At 37.3% G+C, this 20,257-nt stretch overlaps 1 protein-coding gene across 2 annotated transcripts in view; it reads right to left on the reverse strand.

Moving 5' to 3' along the window:
- Positions 1-20,257, reverse strand: part of LOC129004084 (C-type lectin 37Db) — a 76,964-nt gene that overhangs the window by 39,293 nt on the left and 17,414 nt on the right. The window contains exon 2 of one of the 2 annotated variants that reach the window (XM_054432474.1): positions 1,620-1,814. The exons of the other annotated variant lie outside the window; for it this stretch is intronic. Within the exon in view, the coding sequence (XP_054288449.1) occupies positions 1,620-1,814 (195 nt within the window). The remainder of the gene's footprint in view (positions 1-1,619; positions 1,815-20,257) is intronic. 2 annotated transcript variants of the gene reach the window in all.

The raw sequence follows: 20,257 nt of genomic DNA on the forward strand, positions 1-20,257 counted from the left end.
TATATTTGGCAAAAACTTATTGAGTCAAACAATTGACTTTGGTTACAGATGGTAGACTTGTGCCGTAAAAGCTGAAGTTTTGGACTGCATCTTGTTTGACAACGTCTAAATGTGTTAATACTTGACGTTTCTATTATAGTAAAAGTTTTACAATGTAAACTTTACATTTATGCATACTTTCATTGTTGCTGCGTTTTCAAAATTAAACCACATACACAAGCCATAACTTTTTCATTCAAAATGTCTCAGAACAAGTTGTTGATAAACTAAGAGCCTTATCCTTTTGGTCGTCCACATGGTTAGCAATGCCAACTAATTGTCAAAACTCTAACAAGCCAACCTAGTCATCGGACAGCCACAAGGCCCAATCTGTATACGATTCATCCAAAGGTCAGCTGGAGGAATGACGTAGTCCTTGACAGACGACCTACAGCTGATGATACCTGATGATCCGGCTTACATAACATCAAACGCCTTATGCTTTCACCAGTAGCCGCATCGTGGCAAGGTGAGGCAGGATGAGGAGGAATGTTGAGGATAAACCGAAGATAATCAACCGTAACTGATGAATTAAAGTTAAACGGATAAGTGTGCGGTTTTGTTTTGAGAAGAATTGGCTTGTTGGGATCTTTACATGCATGATTCTTCCATTTTTTGGTCTTTCGAGACAAGGAATTGGATCAGTTGATGACAATATAGGGATAATCTAAGAACCTACAACTAAAGCTACATATTCAGGTGACTGTGAATGTCCTAGAAATTAGACTTCATCAGATACTCTTTGGCTTAAGTATTAAATTTTCTTTTCAGAAACAGCTTTTTCCCAATATAATTGGGTCAATGCACAAACTGGATTAGTCAATCTCTTGAAGTACATGTGTGCCTTTTCCTGGATATCGTCGCCATGGGTAGTGAAGTTTAGTTTGATGTTTAGAATTTCTTTAAGGATATAGAGTGTAAGGATGATAAATTATATTTTGAATACAGAGTTACAGTAATTTTGGCATACTGTGGTACTCATTATTCTAGGTTTCGAGTCTATAGATTTATGACCAGATTGTTTTGAATACCACCCTGACATCCTAAACAAAGTGGTAATTCAAGAATGGTTATAGTTATCATCATATATATGCGTGACATTTGCAGTGTTTGATCTATACCAACTAATCCACAAAACAATCAAAACCATGTGTTTCCTAGAATGTTCTGCTTCTTAACGTCGCTGAGGTAAACGAATTCCGTTCAAGATTTACTATGATCACATTTATCACATTGATCCCATTATTTTGATTACTTCTGACTACATCCATCTGAATATTTAGCTAAGCCAACACAGTACTTTTCTACAACACAGTATTTTTCTACGTTGACATACGAAATTTTGGTATGGTGAACTGACGATCTAGCTCTTACAATACAACGTGCATGAGTAATGACTACAATGATGAAGAATGTCTTTGTTACAAACCACCAGTGTACACATTAGACACAAACCATCAGAAACTATATACTGTCGTGAAGAAGATATTAGTAGCCAGAGAACAAGAGAGAAAAGATCTACGAGGGACCAAAACAAGAGGAAGCAAGAAAGAAGCATGCACGAAAAATCTGATCAGAACCTTCGAAAGTGGCTTGTGCGTCGTCATAGACCTGTTGGATCTGCTCGGACTCCACGGTCTCTAGGGTGTCCCGGTCATCCGCCTCGTGGAGGATGTTAACGGAGTTGGAGGGCGGACTCAGGTGGGGGAAGAATCGCTTCTGGAGATACTGCGTCAGAATCATTTCTGTGATTTTGTTCTGACGAGCGATCTCACCTGAAAGAAACGATGAGGATTACTATGGGCTTTGAGCTTGAAGGACAAGAAGGTTTATGTGAATTCCATGCCTGAAGGAGTCTCTTCAATCGGATGATTCAGTTCACTTGAATGCTCAAGGAGAAGATGTTTATGATTTGAAACGTAGAACCTTTCTGGTGATGAAATCAAGATTCTTCATAGGGCAATAAGATACTGTACATTCTTTTTGACAGGAATTTATTGGAAATGAGCCAAACTGTGATTTGCGTGGCTCTAATTCCTCACAGGGGTCGGGAAGTATTCATAAAACATGAAGCATATGTATTTTAAAGTCCTGAATGTTGTCATAAGTACACAAAAGTAAAACAGCTGAATGACAAATATAATCTGGGATGCTAATACACTGGGGATTAGAGAAGAAACATCAGTCGGGAGAGTCGGGTTCACATACTGCCTATCACCAATGGTTTTGCTAACACACTGATCTAGAATTCCTACCATGAAAAAGAAAGTCCAATAGTCTATTTTTAACCCCACCTTGTGAGAGGGGTTGGAGGTTAAAAACTGTAAAAACCTTACAATCCTTCATCTCAAGATCTCAATTTACAATTGTAATTTTGGAGATAACATTTGAAGAACACATAAATCACCTACTCAAAACTCTATCGAAACGCTAATCTCTGTAAGGTCCATTATTCAATGACAGCTGATCAAAACAGTGACTTCATCAGCTGATCGATTTGACAGCTGACAAATGATAAATAGCCCAGCTGTTACGTCTGGATTAGACAAATTGGCAATCTTTATCAACTGTTTCCTAGCAGAAATATCAACGTTATTTCGAACCTTATAAAATTTGACTACATCCTTTAGAACATTCACCAGTGTCCGCCTTTACAGTTCTTGATGTTTTAATTCATCTGTTGGCCAGTGATTGGTTAAAGGCGTGCCATTGCAAGGCTAGAAGACAGAATGGATGGGCGAAGGGAATAAAGACACAAAAGGAAAAGTAAAGCTTGTGAAATATATTTATTGAATGAGTCAGAAGACATGAAACGTAATTCAAAGATGTGGATGGTTTAAATATTTTAATAAACCAAACTTTGAAATCTGCCAAAGTGAATTCAGCAATCCGACATGTTTTATGAAAGGAGGATACGGACACGATTATGACAGAGACAAGGATTATTGAAGTCCGCAACATAATGTTTCAGTCCGCTCACCGAAGCCACTCCTATAACCCTGGAGTACTTATCCTGGAATATAATGGGCAGGCACAGGACAATGTGGTCGTATATAAGTTCATTATGACTTCGTAGGTGATTTATTATGCTACTCTTGATCATTATGTATCCATGTTGTTATGCGGATAAGATCAAAAGAAGCGAAGTACTTTATTTGGTAAATTAGTAATTATCCTGAAACGACGCACCTTTTCAAAGTGGATGTTCAATTTGCACAGTAACTTTGTTTATGACAGAAATTTTCTATTCCATTTCCTAAGTAATACTCCTCTTAAATCACCACCTAATGATATTTTAACAGGTAAAATGATTTTTACCTTCTACACATTTTATGGAGAAAGTATTGGTTTCGTCAAAATTATCGAGGCTGGGTTGTTTGGGAGGAAATATCTAGGATGTATCTAAAGTCAATGGTGAATTAGCCAAACTTCGGCGATCCTAATTGGTTATTCAGTTTGTAGTAAATCATGCTAGACGTGTTTAATCCGATTGTTCTTCCCTTTTGTTCTGTAATTGTAACGTGCTAGTTTAGATGATCCGTAGACTATGTGCTACGACTCCTTTATTTTCCTTTAATTGTTATCTTGCAAATAGCAATGCAAAATAATAATAACAATGACGAAAGATAAACTCATAAGGCATATGTTAAATTTATATAACTTTAAATTCACGTAGAAAAAAACCTTTTGGTCCGATTTGTACCATTTCAGATTTACACCTTCCCATAGCTACGACTGTGCTAATTTTTAAGCGGATCGCTTCAGCCGTTCAGGAGGAGTATTTGTAAAACAAAAGCAGAGGCGTAGTATAAGAGCTTCGCTCAATCATAAGTTTGATCTATTAAAAATATGACAATAGCAAACTAATTTTATACAAAGGTAAAGTTGATATCGATTTGAAATGATGATAAAGAATTAGAGATTATTTTTGGGGTGGATTATAAATGCTTTAAATGAATCAAGCCTCTTGTGTGTCTTTTAATTGATTTCTATAAATACAAAATTCAACCTGATGTTGATAACCATCTGTTGGATTCGATTAACAGTACATAATCAAAACAGTACATTAACAATTTGTTTATTATGGAACTTTCCGAAGAATGTATAAAAACAAATAACAGAAATTGACATGATAATTCGCGTTTCCGTGAAACTACTACCTTGACAAACTCTTGAAATTTAAGAGTAACTTAGTCGCGGAAATCATACAAACGTATTGTGTAAATTTGATTTATTTTAGAACACACTTCAATTATCGGGTTCTTTCGAAAGTAGTAATATTTAAAAGACGGAACTAACATACTCCCAGATAATTCTCATCCTCATTCCATAACTAAATTTTGTGTTTTTGTAGTACAATAAGTAGTAACGTAAGGGTGTAATGATGTTTTCTGTTTTTGAGACGGTGGAATTTTTAACGTTTTTAGGGAACGGTCGAAACCCACACACACTGTAACACCAACTGTTATCAGAAAGTGATCAATTGATAACCTAATGAAAAATGGAACCTATGCGCAGAATTGAGCCCATTCGGAATCGAACCAGCAAACATCACGCTTGAAGGGAAAAGCTACATCCTTTCAGCTACCCAAACACTATTTTCTGTATAGTATCAGTGATGATAGTATTTCTTTTCTATTTACTGTATCCTAGTCAATACCACTGCTATGTATCCACTATATTCCCTGACCTTGCCAATTCTTCCCTCCAAAACGCACTGATTACGCGCCAATAAGGCTTCCCTGCAGGTGGAGGACGAGGTGACCAGCAGATGTTACTGGACGACCTTCACATGCAGAACAGCTGTTACCTCATCAGCTGATCCGGTTGATTGTTACCTCTCTGATAACCGTCCACTGTTGCGCAACTTGTACCGCTCATCCCGTTACATCCTTTGTTGTGATACGATGTGTATTTTTAGCACTGATATTTATGTTTAGTTTTTTCGGGTTAGACTAAAAGTAATTAGCAAGATAAGTTGTTTTCAAATGTTTGATATGTGCAATCTTTGATGGGCTTACGTTTCGGAGGAAAATCTATGGCATTCCTTGGGTCGCGTGGAGAATTCTAAGAGAAACACTGATTTTGATAATTTGTGAATATAAAACTTGATAAAACAACGATTGTTTTGTAAAAAACCTTGTACAAAGAAAATTGTATTATAGAAATTGGGGTTTGTTGAGTATATAGACACAAGTTTTTTTACCAAACATAATGGATTTTGTAGGTCTATTTAAATTCCAAGCAGCCCAAGATAATAGAATGCATAGGATAGATCCTATCTGAAACATACGATCAAAATTTGTCTGTTTAATTGTTATTATTATTCATTGTCAATTGAGATAGGGTGTGTATTTTAGGTGCGTAGGTGTGTGTTTTAACCCACGAGCGAACGGTGAGTGTAGAATGCAGTAAGATAATCTGTGTAGCTTTGTTACTGACAGATCAGCTGTTTCATTAGCCAGGATCATTAAAGCCCAATGATCAGGGACAGCTGGTCCAGTTTTGAACCATCAGCTAAGCTACTGACTTTTCTTAGGATCGAACCGGTGACTTTTGGATTGTTGGACGAGCACTATAACCAGCCATAATAATAAGCCAGTCTATAATAACTTTAAATAATACATAAAGTTTGATCAACTGAAATTCACTACGGCTGAATGTTCCTCATAACAATAGGGGGGAAATAATATGTTCACACTATAAAAGTGATGTCCACCAATTATTGAAATATTGCGTTGTCTTGTAAGCCATTTGAATTCTGGAACAAACAAAATAACCTTATACTAATCTAAATTCCTATGTTTCCTGTGTTCACTGATGTTAAATGTCTTATCACAGCTAAAAGCTATGATAAGCTGACTAATCGTGTTTAAAAGGAACCGGTTTACGAAAGTGAGGAAAGACATCAACTAAGTAGAAACACTTTTGTGTTGACACCATCTAGAAGAGTGACCAATAATAAGCTGTCAGAAGATCCACTAAATCCGGATGTAAACAATCTAATGGGATAACACTTTCATTCTAGAGTTTGAACATTTCCTCAAACGAATCTCATATTTTCTTATGACTTAAATTTGTGATAATTGGTGGATTAGATGAAACAAAAATACATGGCAAGAATAATGTATTCTTAATAATTTGTTATCTTTTTCCATTACAACAAATTTATTTCGTCGGCAAAGATATTTAGAACTGACTGTTAGCACCATTCCAAATTTTATAAAACCCTGTGCTGATCCAGCCATAAGCGCAAGAATACTATCATTGACTATACTGACGCCACCTGCCTAAAGTTGATTTTGTGTTTGACATTGATGACATTTTTAGTGATTTATGATTCATTCCAGACGTTTAAAATTTATGTTATGCCTTCCGTTATTGATTAATTTCAAACGACTGTACCTTCCACGCGAAAATCTTATAAATATGGCGACTTACAAAGATTCTTAGCAGAATTAGCAGAGCCTTTTCTATGGAAAACCATCTAATCTTTTTCACGGAGGGCGTTTTATCTTACCCTTTTTAGTATCGTAGGAAATCAAGACAAAATGAATGATTCAGGGATGGGATATTAAGTTCATATTACCTATGAGGTTGGGCTAGGTAAGTTAGGGTTAGGCTAGGCTAGGCTAAGTCTAGGACATTAAGATTTAATCCTCGTAGGGCTAAGTTAGGTTAGGTTAGGAAGGGATATGCTTGGTAAGGTTATGCTAGGTTGGACTTGGGTTAGTATTTAGGTAAGGAAAGTTCATGTTATGTCAGGTTACGCGAGGTTATGTTAGGTCCGGATTCTTCAAATCAGCTGTACACCCTCCAGCACCCACCCACATCCGAAATATACCACTTTTATCCCTCTTACGATTACAGTTCTTGCTGCAAGGCCTATCGCCCTTTCCCTAATATCACTTTTTATCAATTCCTTTCTCTCAACTAATGGCCCAACTGTGGACTGTTTGCAATTACAACTGTACCTGTGGTCAGAGAAAGGCAGCTATCAGTGATCTGCAGTCCTCTGTTCCGCTTACTAGTAAACCTTGCGTAACAACGCCTTGGGCTTTGTTGTTACGGTCGTAACCTCTCGATAACTTCAGTCACGTGATCGGGTTACCCGAGCATTCCTCAGAGGAAAGCTTAATTGTCTTGGCAAGTGTGGTAGGAAGTGGCGAATTGTTCTTGGAGTCCATAAAAAAGATTGTCTGCGGTTGAGATGTGGTACTTGTTGACCATTGTAACTATAGGATTATGGTATAGTGGTTGGAATGGGTGACAAATCTTGTGGAGACGATGGTTCAAGTACCTCCAATCACGAAAGGCTGGGCGATAGCTTCATAACATGGTGTACAAAGGCCAACTTAATAGATCACACTATCTAGAACTTCTGGATGAGTAGCCGAGTGTTACAGTACTCGCCTAGCAATCAAAAGGTCACCGGTTCGATCCTGAGTCAGTAGCTTTTTGATGGTTCAAAACTGGATCCAGTTGTTCCTGGCTTTAAATAATGATCCTGGCTAATGGAACAGCTGATCTGAGTCAGTAAGCTACACAGATCATCTCACACTACACTCATCCTTCACTCATATTTAGGTTAAAATACGCACCTAGGTGGCGTCTCCATCTCAATGATTGACAATATTGCTAGAAAACAAAACAGATTCCTTATAATGGGGAAAACTTTCCATTTACAGAGTTTCAGTAATGAAAGTAGTACCATTGAATTGCTGAAGGAGACAGCCATATAGACCAGCGCCAGTTGTTATTCGTAGTTTAATGAGCTGCTCAAATAGTGCTACTAACGAAGTTTTACTTTCTCTTAGTTCTTCTGAGGTTAGTTTATGTTAAGCCAGGTTAGGTTAGGTTAGATTACCTAAATCAGTTTCAGCTATAATCTCCAGCGTTGATCCTGAGCCGAAATTGGAATGAGTATAAAACATGATTTTGTAATAAACATGTTACCTTAGTTTCTAATGATTAGAAGGCTATGTTGGAAAGGAAATAGTGTTTTAAATAACACTTTTGGTAGGTAGATCAATTGAACTTATATCCCAAAACAGAACAACTTTGAATGTGGACTAAATGTTGACTTCATGGTCACGTATAGCCTGTGTATTGGTTACTTAAGTAAACAGTTAAAAAAAGCCTTTAATCCCTTTTTACCCTTTATACGTCGATGTCCAAGACAATAACTGGGTGTAAGGCATGTAGAGCATAATTTAACCCTCAAATTCCCGGTTATTTCCCTACCCTTTAGGGAATGGTCACATAACTTGCTATTGCTATCCCAACCAATTGCTGTATTTTTGACTACGAACTATCTCTTTTAAAAATACTAAATTTGGATCATACTGTTAACCAATCACTTAAAAACGTATTTACAACAAAAAGTTCTAGATGTAGTAGTTTTCCTCAGGTAAAACTGTTCAGTAAAAGGGAAATACAATATTTATAAACATTTATGATATGCTGCAACACATTACACCATTCTATTTAAAGATAATTCATCTAAAATCAACTTCTTTATCGATAACTCGAAGAGCATTTTAAGTTACATCAGTTTTCATCCTGAGTGTTTCATGTTCGTGACGTTAGGATTGTATGTTACAGATTGTCAACTCTTGCATCACTTGAGGATGTCTAGGTTGACGAGCAAAACAATGTTCAGCATTATTCCGGAAGTCTTTTCTTCGATAGGCACTGTTTAGAAAGGAACATTTGACTAAGGTAGAGCTCCAAAAGATTTGCATGGTCATTTATCTTGAAGGAAATGCTCAAAAAATGTGTTTGAAATTAGCACGGCCATGGATGCAACGTCGAGAAGTACATTTTGAAATTTGGCAATGACAGAACACATTTTATGAAGGCTAATAATCAAACCCATTAACAAAGCTTGTCGCTTGGGCTTTAAAAACTACATCTAGTGGGAGTTTTTGTTTAGAGTTTAGGTACGTAATATATTTGTATAACTAAATATTCCATGTTCCTGAGGGGTAGTAACAAAATAAAACGGAAATGATCAAGATTTGCTCTTCACTGTAGTCAAATCAATACATTTTTCCGATAAGTAAAATTCACTTCCATACGTTTCACCTTTGCTGCGAAGTGTAAAGTACACTATCATTCTCATTGCGTATGCTGAGACTAAAACTTATGCCACTGAATTCAATTTGCCAACACGGATGATGCTTCCAGCATTTGATATGGTGGTAAGTTACTGCTGTTTTTTGCATAGATTATCGACATAATTCCTTTCTACTTCTTTGGGTTACTCTTACTTGCAACAAATCACTTTAACCCCAAAGCACATTAAAAGCCCATTAAGTCTGCATTTCTATGTAAATCCAAGAGGTGTCTCCAGCGTGTAGAGAAAGTTAGACCGGTCCTCGGGTTATCCAAACCAAGGCCTCATTTCTTTTCTCTTCTTTACTCTCAATCTTCATCTCTCATGTGCTTCCTTTACTTCCACATTTACCGTAGTGTTCCTTATGTAACACTCTGTGATCAATATACTGTCCCAACATTAGTCGCCAACCGCTATTTTCGTCTTCTTGTGTAACCGTTGATGGAGATTCTATGTGTGATGGGGATTTCTAGAAAATTACGTTTTCATTTGATTGCTAGAGTTAGGCTTTATGTAATGTATTGTTGACATTGTCGTGTCTCCTGGTGATGAGGTAACGTTCGATACAGGAACAGGAGCAAACAGGACAGGTTAGCAAACTTTATTGTAAAATATTGACAAAAGATCGTGGATCTTGTTTCTTTTCCTTCCCTCTATATTACGATTGCGTTCTTCATTTCATGCAAGGATGATGATTTAACTCAAAACTATATATAATGCTTCGATTAATTTCATATTGGTTTCATATTGGAGTTCATTTGATGATTGATTTTACAACGGAATAGGAAGGGAGAATTTTTCTAAATCGTTGCTTAGTGGTAAAAAATAAGCCATTGAAAGAACACCCCTCCCGCTCCTAAAAACAAAACAAAATTACAAAACCCAAAACCGGTGGTACGGTCACTTGATCTGCTCCTAAGTGATAAAACAAAGTGTTTAGTCACCAATGTTATCGGATAGCTCAAATATATTTAATCTTGTGCAATCTGTTTGGTTTCCTTCGCCTCCGTAAGTTATCTCACGGACAAACACGAAAATAGCCGAAGACGTATCTCCACCTCAGGACTACAAGTTGTAGGGCGTGTAACATCCTACCTGTAATAGTCAACCTCATAAACTTGTGTGTGCGTGTGAGTGTGTGTTTCTGTAGTATCAAGGACAAGACCACCATGCGCAGATCGTATATCTCACAAGAAGGTGGTCTTACAATAATTAATTGGATTGGACTAGACTATAATAACTCAGCAATGAGTTTTTCTAATGAGAGGAATTTATTGGTTCATAGGTAAACTTATGCGTAACAAAAGGGATAAGTGGGGTCGGATCTCCACAAAGTTTACTGCAATGAGAGAAGACCACCTTATCCGCATGAAAGTGATAAATAACTGATGTTAACGTTTAGGACAGTGGCTGAGAATATACCATGAAGTGCACGGGAAGCTTGAATCGAAAGGTGAAGTGTATGCCAAGTTGTTTAAATTAGTTTGGAAAATCTTAGACTCAACATATTGAAGCCCAAACACTTCTGATGATTCTACACTTGGGGTTTTACTGATTTTCATATGTTCCGAAGAAAACATTTATGATATTTATTTGATCTAATGATCTCAATCAGATGGTGTATTGAGACATTTCAAACTACTTTTGTAAACTTTTCCTACCTTTGGCTTGACAAGCTATTAATCATTACTCTGAGCTCTGACTAAACACTTGTTTTGTGCCAGTCCAAATGATCAATCACGATCAACTGTCTGATTATCGAATACAACAAACATTAGTCTGCCTTCTTTGTATGTTTTGTTTTCGGATTTGTATAAACAATCGTTCTAATCGATTTATTTTACTATTTATTCTTCTTATTTCGGCTGTTATAGTTTTGTTGTGTTTCTTTTTATGTTTTTCATTTTTGGATAGGTTCAACCACAGCTTAATATTGACTTACTTCCACTCCTTATTGTAAAAGTTTTTACACTTATTATTTGTCTTGCAAATACAATCTTTATACAGTACATTTAAAACTAATACAGACAGTTAACTGTAAGCCAGCCACCTTTTGACCAACATTCAAAATAAATAAATACAAGAACCAACCAACATGTACCTTTGTCAACCAAGTTATAAATAAATACAGGAAACTACCTTATTGACAAATTGTCGACAAGAAAGTTAACTGACCTTTTGAAACATAATAAACAACAACAAAACACGATATCATCATCTTTGGCGCCCAATCGCAAGGCAACGCTCTGTTAACCGGGAGAGCCGATGTGATTCAAATAGGGGTCAAAAGTCACTATGGAACACGCCCAAAGCCTTAGTAATCTTCACATTCCTATCTAGGTCACTAGTATCAAGGCCAAGGACATCTCTCACTAAGGTTCCAATTCGAAACAATCAAAAATCAATTTCCAATTGAAGGTCGAGCGGCCTTCCTAGTTTTTGGGGGCGTAAACGACCATAAACGGCATTCCTGATAACAGATTTGGTCATATTCGGAGTGTTGCACAACTGTTGAAGATTCACGAAATGTGTTGGGAGCATCGGAAAGTGAGACGACGAGGAAATGGCAACATTTCAAGATGAACTTTTGGCCCTGCATTATGTAACAACTTGTAGCGACGAGGAAATAAAATGCTTTACTCCTGCAGTTTGTGGGATGAGTGTACATTCGTTTAAATGCACCATCCTAAATTGGAAAAGTTTCACCATCGTATATGTGTAAAATGTTCCACATTATGAAACGAATATTTTATCAATACGTTGGTATGTGATCTCGAGCAATTTGAATGCAATGGGAATTGGGATAAAGAACTAGAACGTCGATTAAAGCTCTAAAAAGTCGAGTTTGGTCCTTTGTTGGTATTAAATATTGCACAAGTAGTTGCATCCTTTTTGTTATCTCGATAATAATAAACGTTCAATGGGGTTCAAATCCCTCTCACTTGTTAAAGCTTAAGTGAATGTTGGGAGAAAATAAAACTTATTAACATAATTGAACTACTGTACTTACAAATTGTGCTACTTTAAATTAACGTTTACATATTTATACAATAAGTGTCCATGCCCAACTGAAGCTCAACTTGTAGATTCATTGTTCATGTTTTCATCCATTATCAGTGTGGACAAATTTAAAAGAAAACAGAAAGATGCTCAAAAGTAGCACTTCAAAGATATTTCAACTATGTCCGCTTTCAAAATTATAAGTAAGCCATAAATGGAATCTTCTACAACAAAAGTTGAAGTCAATAATGGAATACTTGAAATACAATTAGATTCTAAACACTTCAATAAACCTGTAACACACATTAGAATCACGTATAATCAGTTCAATATTAAGACATTTTAAACGTTGTATAATTTAACGGGTTTTCAAATAATTAACTCTTCTACTCGTTGAAAATCCTCAGTGAATTCTAGACAAGACTCAAGTTGAAAAGACAAATTTAACTAAATAGCAAAATATTCTTGCAAAAACTATTAAAACACAAAAATGAATTAACAATCACACGGGTGCACGGTTGAGGACTTATCATCAACCACGGTCGGGTGGTGGTCACCAACCATGGACGGTTGCGGATGGACTCGTGCGTGGAAAGATCGTCCCATAGTCCAAACCCAACCAGCGGAACAAGACCAATGCTGACGATATTGGAGAAATGCTAATCTATTGCTTTACACCGCCGCGAGCCGAGGGGAGCATAAATAGGAAAGTGGCGATAAGATCTGAGGTGTTTACATCGACCTGACATTGCTTCATCGTATTTCCGAATATTTGGCTGCCAAATAATATGTTTGAGAATGGTAACAATGTCATAGTTGTTTATTTACAATACTCTGCCAAGATCAGCTGTTTCTTTTTACAGGACCAATTAATTAAGCCTATTGTTCAAAGACAGCTGACTTCCGAACCAAAAAAAAGCTACTGACTTTTCTCGAGAACCGGCGATATTCTGATTACCATGTGAGCACTGTAACCAATCAGCTACCCAGCTATTCAGAAATATTATCTTCAGAAGTTAACTTATCGAAAATACGTATGTTAAACACCTTTTACAACAATGTAGGAAACAAGTGTTAATGAAAAATCTTAACTGTACAAATAAAGTTAAGCTAAGTACATTATAAACAGGAATTTTACATTGAAACATCTTACAAAACTTTGAAAAATATTCATACGGACACTGTTTTTTTAATGACAAATACGTACATATTATAACCGTGATCAAAAATGCACTCTCTGATCGATTGTCCCCCTATAGGTGTTAGGAGAAATTCTGAGCTTTGCAGGGTGAAAATGCTATCACAGGGGCCATAAAAAATATTTTCAAAAGTGTTGTGGGACAAGGAGTATAATTTACAATAACAGTTTATCTTAACCTAGCCTATGATGTAGCATGTAACCTTTGGTGTGAGGTTACCTAGCCCAATCTAACCCTAACAGTTGATTGATCACTTTCTCCCACCCTTCTGAATCGTATTTTTTTGCGGGTTTTCTACCCTCGATGTTCATAATGTATTACCCTCAATTGAAAAAAACATATTCGCCTCTATCACTCTCCTTTTAAAGAAGTACAATAAATACCCAATAACATAAGTACGGTCAAGATCTACGGAAAAGAATTTACCTTCCGCGTTACATTAGAGCGAAGACATATTTCAACCGAACGAGTGAAACTATTACTCTAACGCTATACATCATACTTATAACCACATAGATCAGCACATTGACAAGTTTACTTGTAAACTCTCGTTAGGCGGCAAAATGCCCACTAATCAAAGAGACATTCCAAGCCTATCTGTATCTAGAGCACAAGAGTAGACACCAGTGAAAGGAAAAGGAGAATGCACCACGATGCACCTTGCTGCACTAGCGCTCCTAGCGGCTGCCAGATGCACTCTAGTGGCCAAGCCGGTCACAATTGTGTCATTTTTTGTTAGGTCGAAACTTGTAACTTTCCGGCACCGCTGCGACCGTTGCAACATCGGAATGCGGTGGCCTGCTTTGTTGCGATCTCAATCTGATTCAAATGAGGGTAGAAGTTGAAAGTGTTTGTCCACTTTTAAATCCGAGGAGGTATTGGAAACTATTTCTACCAGTTAGTGTCGTCTTTGAGAAATACAAGGGGAACACATCATTCTTAACTATCAATGATCCACATAGAGTGATCCACTGACAGATATTTCGCCCTTGCCATGAAGTGGCTAGTCTGAGATTTGCCATCCTTGGCCTAGACTTTGAGTATGCCACTTCATAGTAAGGGTGGAAAGTCTGGAAGAGAGTTACATCGATGGTAAGGATGGCGCCGAAAGTTGATGGATTTTAACACTAATGCGAAAGCCTACCAATGAAGAATGCCAAGGGATTCTTTAAATTCTTCAAGGAATTGACACTGGTGAATATATTGAAGAGTTTCCTCTGAACTTACTCTGAAGGAATATATGTTAATTTATGTCATGTTCGGTGTTGCAGGGACACTATTCTGGTCATGAGTTTCACAGAAAGGTGTTAAAGTTTACAAACCTCTTGAGACTGATGACGTTAAAATCCTATAGCCTTCGCCATGTCTCGGACGATACGTGGCTCACATCTTGTAAACACTGAAGATGGTTAATACCCTATAGCAACCTCACTGAGATCTTTCCAGTGAAAGCTTACGCTAGGAGAAAAAGCCTCCGTACTTTTTTATTTGTTAGTTGTGAAATTTTCCATGCACACACTCTTTTGACCCTTTTGGGTTCCAAAAATGCATAAGGGAGCTAATGTTTGAAGACTAAAAATTGAGGATTGCTATGGCTTTGAGACACTAATTTCCCAATTTCCTGAATTTTCCTTGATTATGTTTGGCTTTAAATAAATTTAAATTGCTATGTAAACCATTTAGGAAACATAAAGTTATACCACACCATAGAAAAGTTTGTTCAGAAATATAATGAAACCGAGCATGAAATTTAATTGTTAAAAATGACTTCACACGAGCAAGCCACAGCGTTTCTACTCGTATGTTTAACAGCTAGGTGTAATTATAAACAATTACTTCCTAAATGCAGCTTTGTGGTTAGTTGTTGCATTTGCATGTGGTACAATATTACCACTGAACTGCAGGTAATCACACACCAGCGTGTGGAACACTAGCAGCACAAAAACACGAAAACAACCTTAATAAAAATTAGCACAATTTGCAAAGCTATAAAATCAAAGCAGATTGAGTCAAGTTGTTAAATCGTGCACTTAAACATGTTTTGCATTACGTGAGAGAAAAACAACTAAATGAAGAAACGTGTTAGTGTTAACCATCTTCCAAACTTGAACCTTACACCGTCTCTCCGCCTTTTTTCACGCACTTTTTGGACAGTCCCTTTAAAAACCAATTTTTAAAGTGCCAATAACGTGAAAGCGAAATTAAAATAAACACATTCTATACCCTGAAGTTTGACTGGGACGGGTGGCGTCTTCCTGTATTCCAGCTACTAGGAGGTCACAAATTGTGGATATTTACTGTGTGTATATATTTACACTAAGGATATCCACAGTGCATGCCTATGTGGATGCGATACTCCCTGGTGTGGATTAACGTCCGCACGGGTGAGTACTACCCGCAGTGAGTATTATTCTGATAATTAGACCAATTCGTATATACCAAAGGCAAAAATGTGGTTCGGATTCCACTATAAACTGTAGTGTCTAAGGAATATGTCGGCCTTACACTAACAAGACTACAAGATCGCGCCACTCATCCGACACTCATCTCATCTCCATTCATACTTGGCTTAAAATACAGTACCTACTTTGTATGGTCGCAATTTCATTGAAAAGTATAAAGTAAGTCCCGTCTCCTTCATTCTTATGCCCAAAACCTTTTTACGGACTCTTCAGCATTTCACATGCATGTTTCCCCATATTCTATGGAGGAAATATATATAGGTATAAATTTGTCTTCTTGCAACTCTAACAAAGCATATACATTTCACCGGTCAATATATTTCCTTCCCTTGTTTTCTTCTGATCCGTCATAGCATCAAATTCTGGTCTAAAGACATTTGTGTATATTATTTTCTTTGTTTTGGAAATCCTCTGCAACATCAAAGCACTTTTTAAGAAGACATCATTCTTGAAAAGTACTACCCAAACTACAGTACCAATCCAAACGTCACGAACATAGTAAGATAAAGGTTATATAATGAATGTTATTAGTAATAGGTTCAACTGAGGTAGTTTTACAGAATATTGTGATTTCGCAACCTCCAACCAATCTAGTAGTGTAGTGGAGACATGTTTACCTCCAATTAAAGTAAGTTACAACCTGACCCTGGTCTAACTTCCATTGTATTGTAGTCCCGAGTCCTGAGTAACCGATATCTTGTAGGCTGCAAGGCCGACCAGATAGTTTAGAAGAACCATAAGGTACAACCATTGACTTTTGGTTACTGTGTTTCAAGTTTTTTTTAATTTGCCATTTTAGGTTTTTTTAGGGAACGGCCCTAACTCTGGTCTTGATAACGTCGACTTTTTGCTAGGCATCATTAATTGAAAGCCCAATGAACAGCAATAAATAAATGTTTCTAAAATTTTGATGGAAAAAAAATAAATTGAAAATTCACTAATGTCAATTCTGATTGCTATAGATTGATGAAGTTAGTTTTGGTCACAGTATATCATGGCTACTATTACGGTATAATGTATTACTGGTTAATTAACAAGAAACTTTCATTTTTTTAACGGTTACGCCTTCATTTATTTTATTTTGTCGTTTTTATAGTCTTCCGGTTTCTTGTAGACCATAAACACATTGTGGAGAATACTTTATCCATGGGTTTCGTTATGGTTAAACGATGGACCGATCGACCGAGACAATATCCACCGTTATCTTGATAGTCCCAATGTAAAACAAGTAGACTCCCAATATGTACATTGCCTGGGCTTGGTATGATTTCAAGTGAGTTGCGAAACCAAGGTATTTGCATACCAAGGGTCATCGGAAGTCAATGGTTTGGTTACCAATTTCTCCACTTATCCCTCTCCAGTAGAACACCCACAGAGATTTCTGCTTATTCGTCTTATTTTTTTAAACTATATAGGGATAATCTGACCATTGAATAATTTGCATCTGTTTAATCAACTAATACGCTACGTTTCGTACTTGAACGCACAAAAAAGATAAAACCTATACAATTTACAATAGTAAAAACATTTGCGGTTGCACTATGATGGATTCGCTAAACGGGCTGAACGTGTTGTAAGTTATACCTTGAAGTGCATTAAAACTTCACTCAGAAAAGAAAGTTTACTTTCAACAGAAATATCAAACGGTAACATTTTCCAAGAATTGTGTTTGTCATTGTTTCCTGTTGTTATTTTCGGCGTGTAAGTGTCAAAGTCTCACGATGGAAAATCTGTATCGGTTTACTTCCTGCGTGGAGGAATGTAAACATGCGAAACGTTGGTTATATAATTGGCGTTGGATACTCCGAGTAAACCTTCCAGGCTTTGGGTACTCCAAGTAAACCTGCGATGCTTTGGATACTCCGAATAAACTTCCGAGGTTTTGGATACTCCGAGTAAACCTCTGAGGCTTTGGGTACTCCGAGTAAACCTCCGATGCTTTGGATACTCCGAGTAAACCTCTAAATATTTGGATACTCCGACTAACCCACTAAATATTTGGATATTCCGAGTAAACCTCTAAATCTTTGGATACTTCGAGTAACCCAATAAATCTTTGGATATTCCGAGTAAACCTCTAAATCTTTGGATACTCCGAGTAACCCAATAAATCTTTGGATACTCCGAGTAACCCACTAAATCTTTGGATATTCCACGCAAACCTCTGAGGCTTTGGATACTCCAAGTAAACCTATAGCCACTATCTTGAGCTTATCTGTTTTATTCTGTTGCATTGTTCACGATATATTTGTATAAAGGCTTGTTGATCGCTTTTGAGATTATGTAAAATTTAGGTATGTAGCGAAGTTGCTGAGTGCTTATTGTGGTCGCCTCACAATTGGAAATCACAACCAGTCACCAAACAAATGGGCTTATCGTACTCATGCTTAAATTCACAGCATTATGCTAGAAAAAAAAAATCACTCCGAAGTTGAACCAAAAAAGTGTCAAACTCAGTTAACTAGTTCCTTAAAATTGATTTTCCGTATACTAAAGCATGAGTAAACCTTTGTACGCTTATTTATGTTCACTTGCTGTCACGCACATTATACCGTGTCAAATGATTACGTATTCTACATAACCTACTACTTTGGACCGTAACATTACGTTATTACGTTACATACTTTTTTGTACGTCCTCAATTCACATTCTTGGACACTATATAGGTTCTAGCTCGGAACCGATTTACACGATTTTTCAGGATAAACCTAGAGGGTCATGGCATAATCACAAGGCTAAAAGAACATTAGTGATTGGTGGAATTTGAACCCGAGACCTTAGGTACACAAGCTCCGAGTTTCATCACGGGATCAGCTCGCATCCCTATACACCACGTTGGACAGAGATACACTAATTATATACTTATCACTCTAAACATATAGCTAATATTGTACTTCAAATCATGATTTGGTTCTAATACGTTTAAAACTAACTAATTAAAGTTACGGTACCTCCTTTATAATCTCACGCAAAACTCGTTACATTCAATGCAACAATCAGTGTAATGCTGATCTTAATCGTGACGTACTGTAATTAACTAGGTGGCGTTCGCAGAGGCATCCACAAAATTGAGCGGAGGCATCAAAGGTTCATATTATATTGTTTTTGTAATACTGCAGTAAAAACAATCGTATGTAGCAGTAAAAGTAGCATTTTAACTCTTTAGGGAGTAAAAATCGTTTTTAGCCTCTACGGAGTAAAAATCAGCTGTTGACAACTCATTTGTAAATTTCTATTGTAAACGATTGCATGTATCGAAATATGTATCGATTCGTGCTTCGTAATAGTTTTAACCTACAGTCTACAGTCTCTTCCCAAAGCATTTTAGAATTGCAGATAAATTAATCCATTCCCACACTCAACACTGCTCACGTTTACTACTTCCTTCACCACCCCCTACGTCGTAGACCTGTTTTCCCCTCTTCCCATAGCCTTTAAGGATTGCAGATACATTAATGTAATTGTCAAAGACAGTTCCCACACTCTGCACTGCAAGCTTTACTAATTCATTCGCCATTTTTTTTTTTTTTTTTAAGAGGTTGGCAGCCTCTTTTAACCTTGCATTTGCCCGTCCACATAGACTAAGCGCACGTGCGTGTATCGTTTACAGCAAAGCAAGGAGTGAGCCGGTGCAGTACAAAGGTGAACTGTACTGATAAAATGTTATCGGCAGTGACCAGTATCCGAACCCACGACACTACTGCCTTGGGCCCGATGTCCGCGACGCTACCGACTGAGCCACCGTCTCACTAATATATTGAAAACAACTAATTCACAACTTAGGCACTATTGTACGATGGGTTCGGATCACCCACCTCACGTCGCAGCTACTACGCCTTCACTGCAGGTTGGGCGTCCCTCGTGGCCCCAATCGAGACTACAGCCGGTAGGAGATACCCTTAGCATTTCCAACGTCATAGACCTGTTTCCTTCCCTTCTCATAACATTTAAGTATTAGATACATTTATCTAACTGCCCAAACGGTTCCCCCACTCTGCACTGTCAGCCTTTACTACTTCCTTCACCACTTCCTACATCGTGCACCTGTTTTCATCACTTTCCATAGCATTTTAGTAGTTTAGATACGTTAATCTAATTGTCGCAAACATTGACCACACTCCGCACTGCTAGCCTTTACTACTTCTTTACACTATTTTATATGTTGTGGACATGTTTCCATCCCTTCTCATAGCATTTTAGCATTGCAGGTACATTAATCTAACTGCTACAAACAAACGGTTTCCAGTTCCCAAACTCCACACTGCTCACCTTACTACTTCCTTCACCTCTTCTTACGTCGCGGACCTGTTTCCCTCTCTTTCCTTAGAATATTAAGATTGTAGATACCTTAATCTAATCGTCATAAACAGTTCCCACAACCCCGGACAGCTTGCCTTGACTACTTGCTTCACCACTTCCTACGTCACGGACCTGTTTCC

This window comes from Macrosteles quadrilineatus, unplaced genomic scaffold (assembly GCF_028750875.1).
Source record: "Macrosteles quadrilineatus isolate MER2022 unplaced genomic scaffold, UCM_ALF_1.0 Scaffold_9__3_contigs__length_116548681, whole genome shotgun sequence".
Classification (NCBI taxonomy): Eukaryota; Metazoa; Arthropoda; class Insecta; order Hemiptera; family Cicadellidae; genus Macrosteles; species Macrosteles quadrilineatus.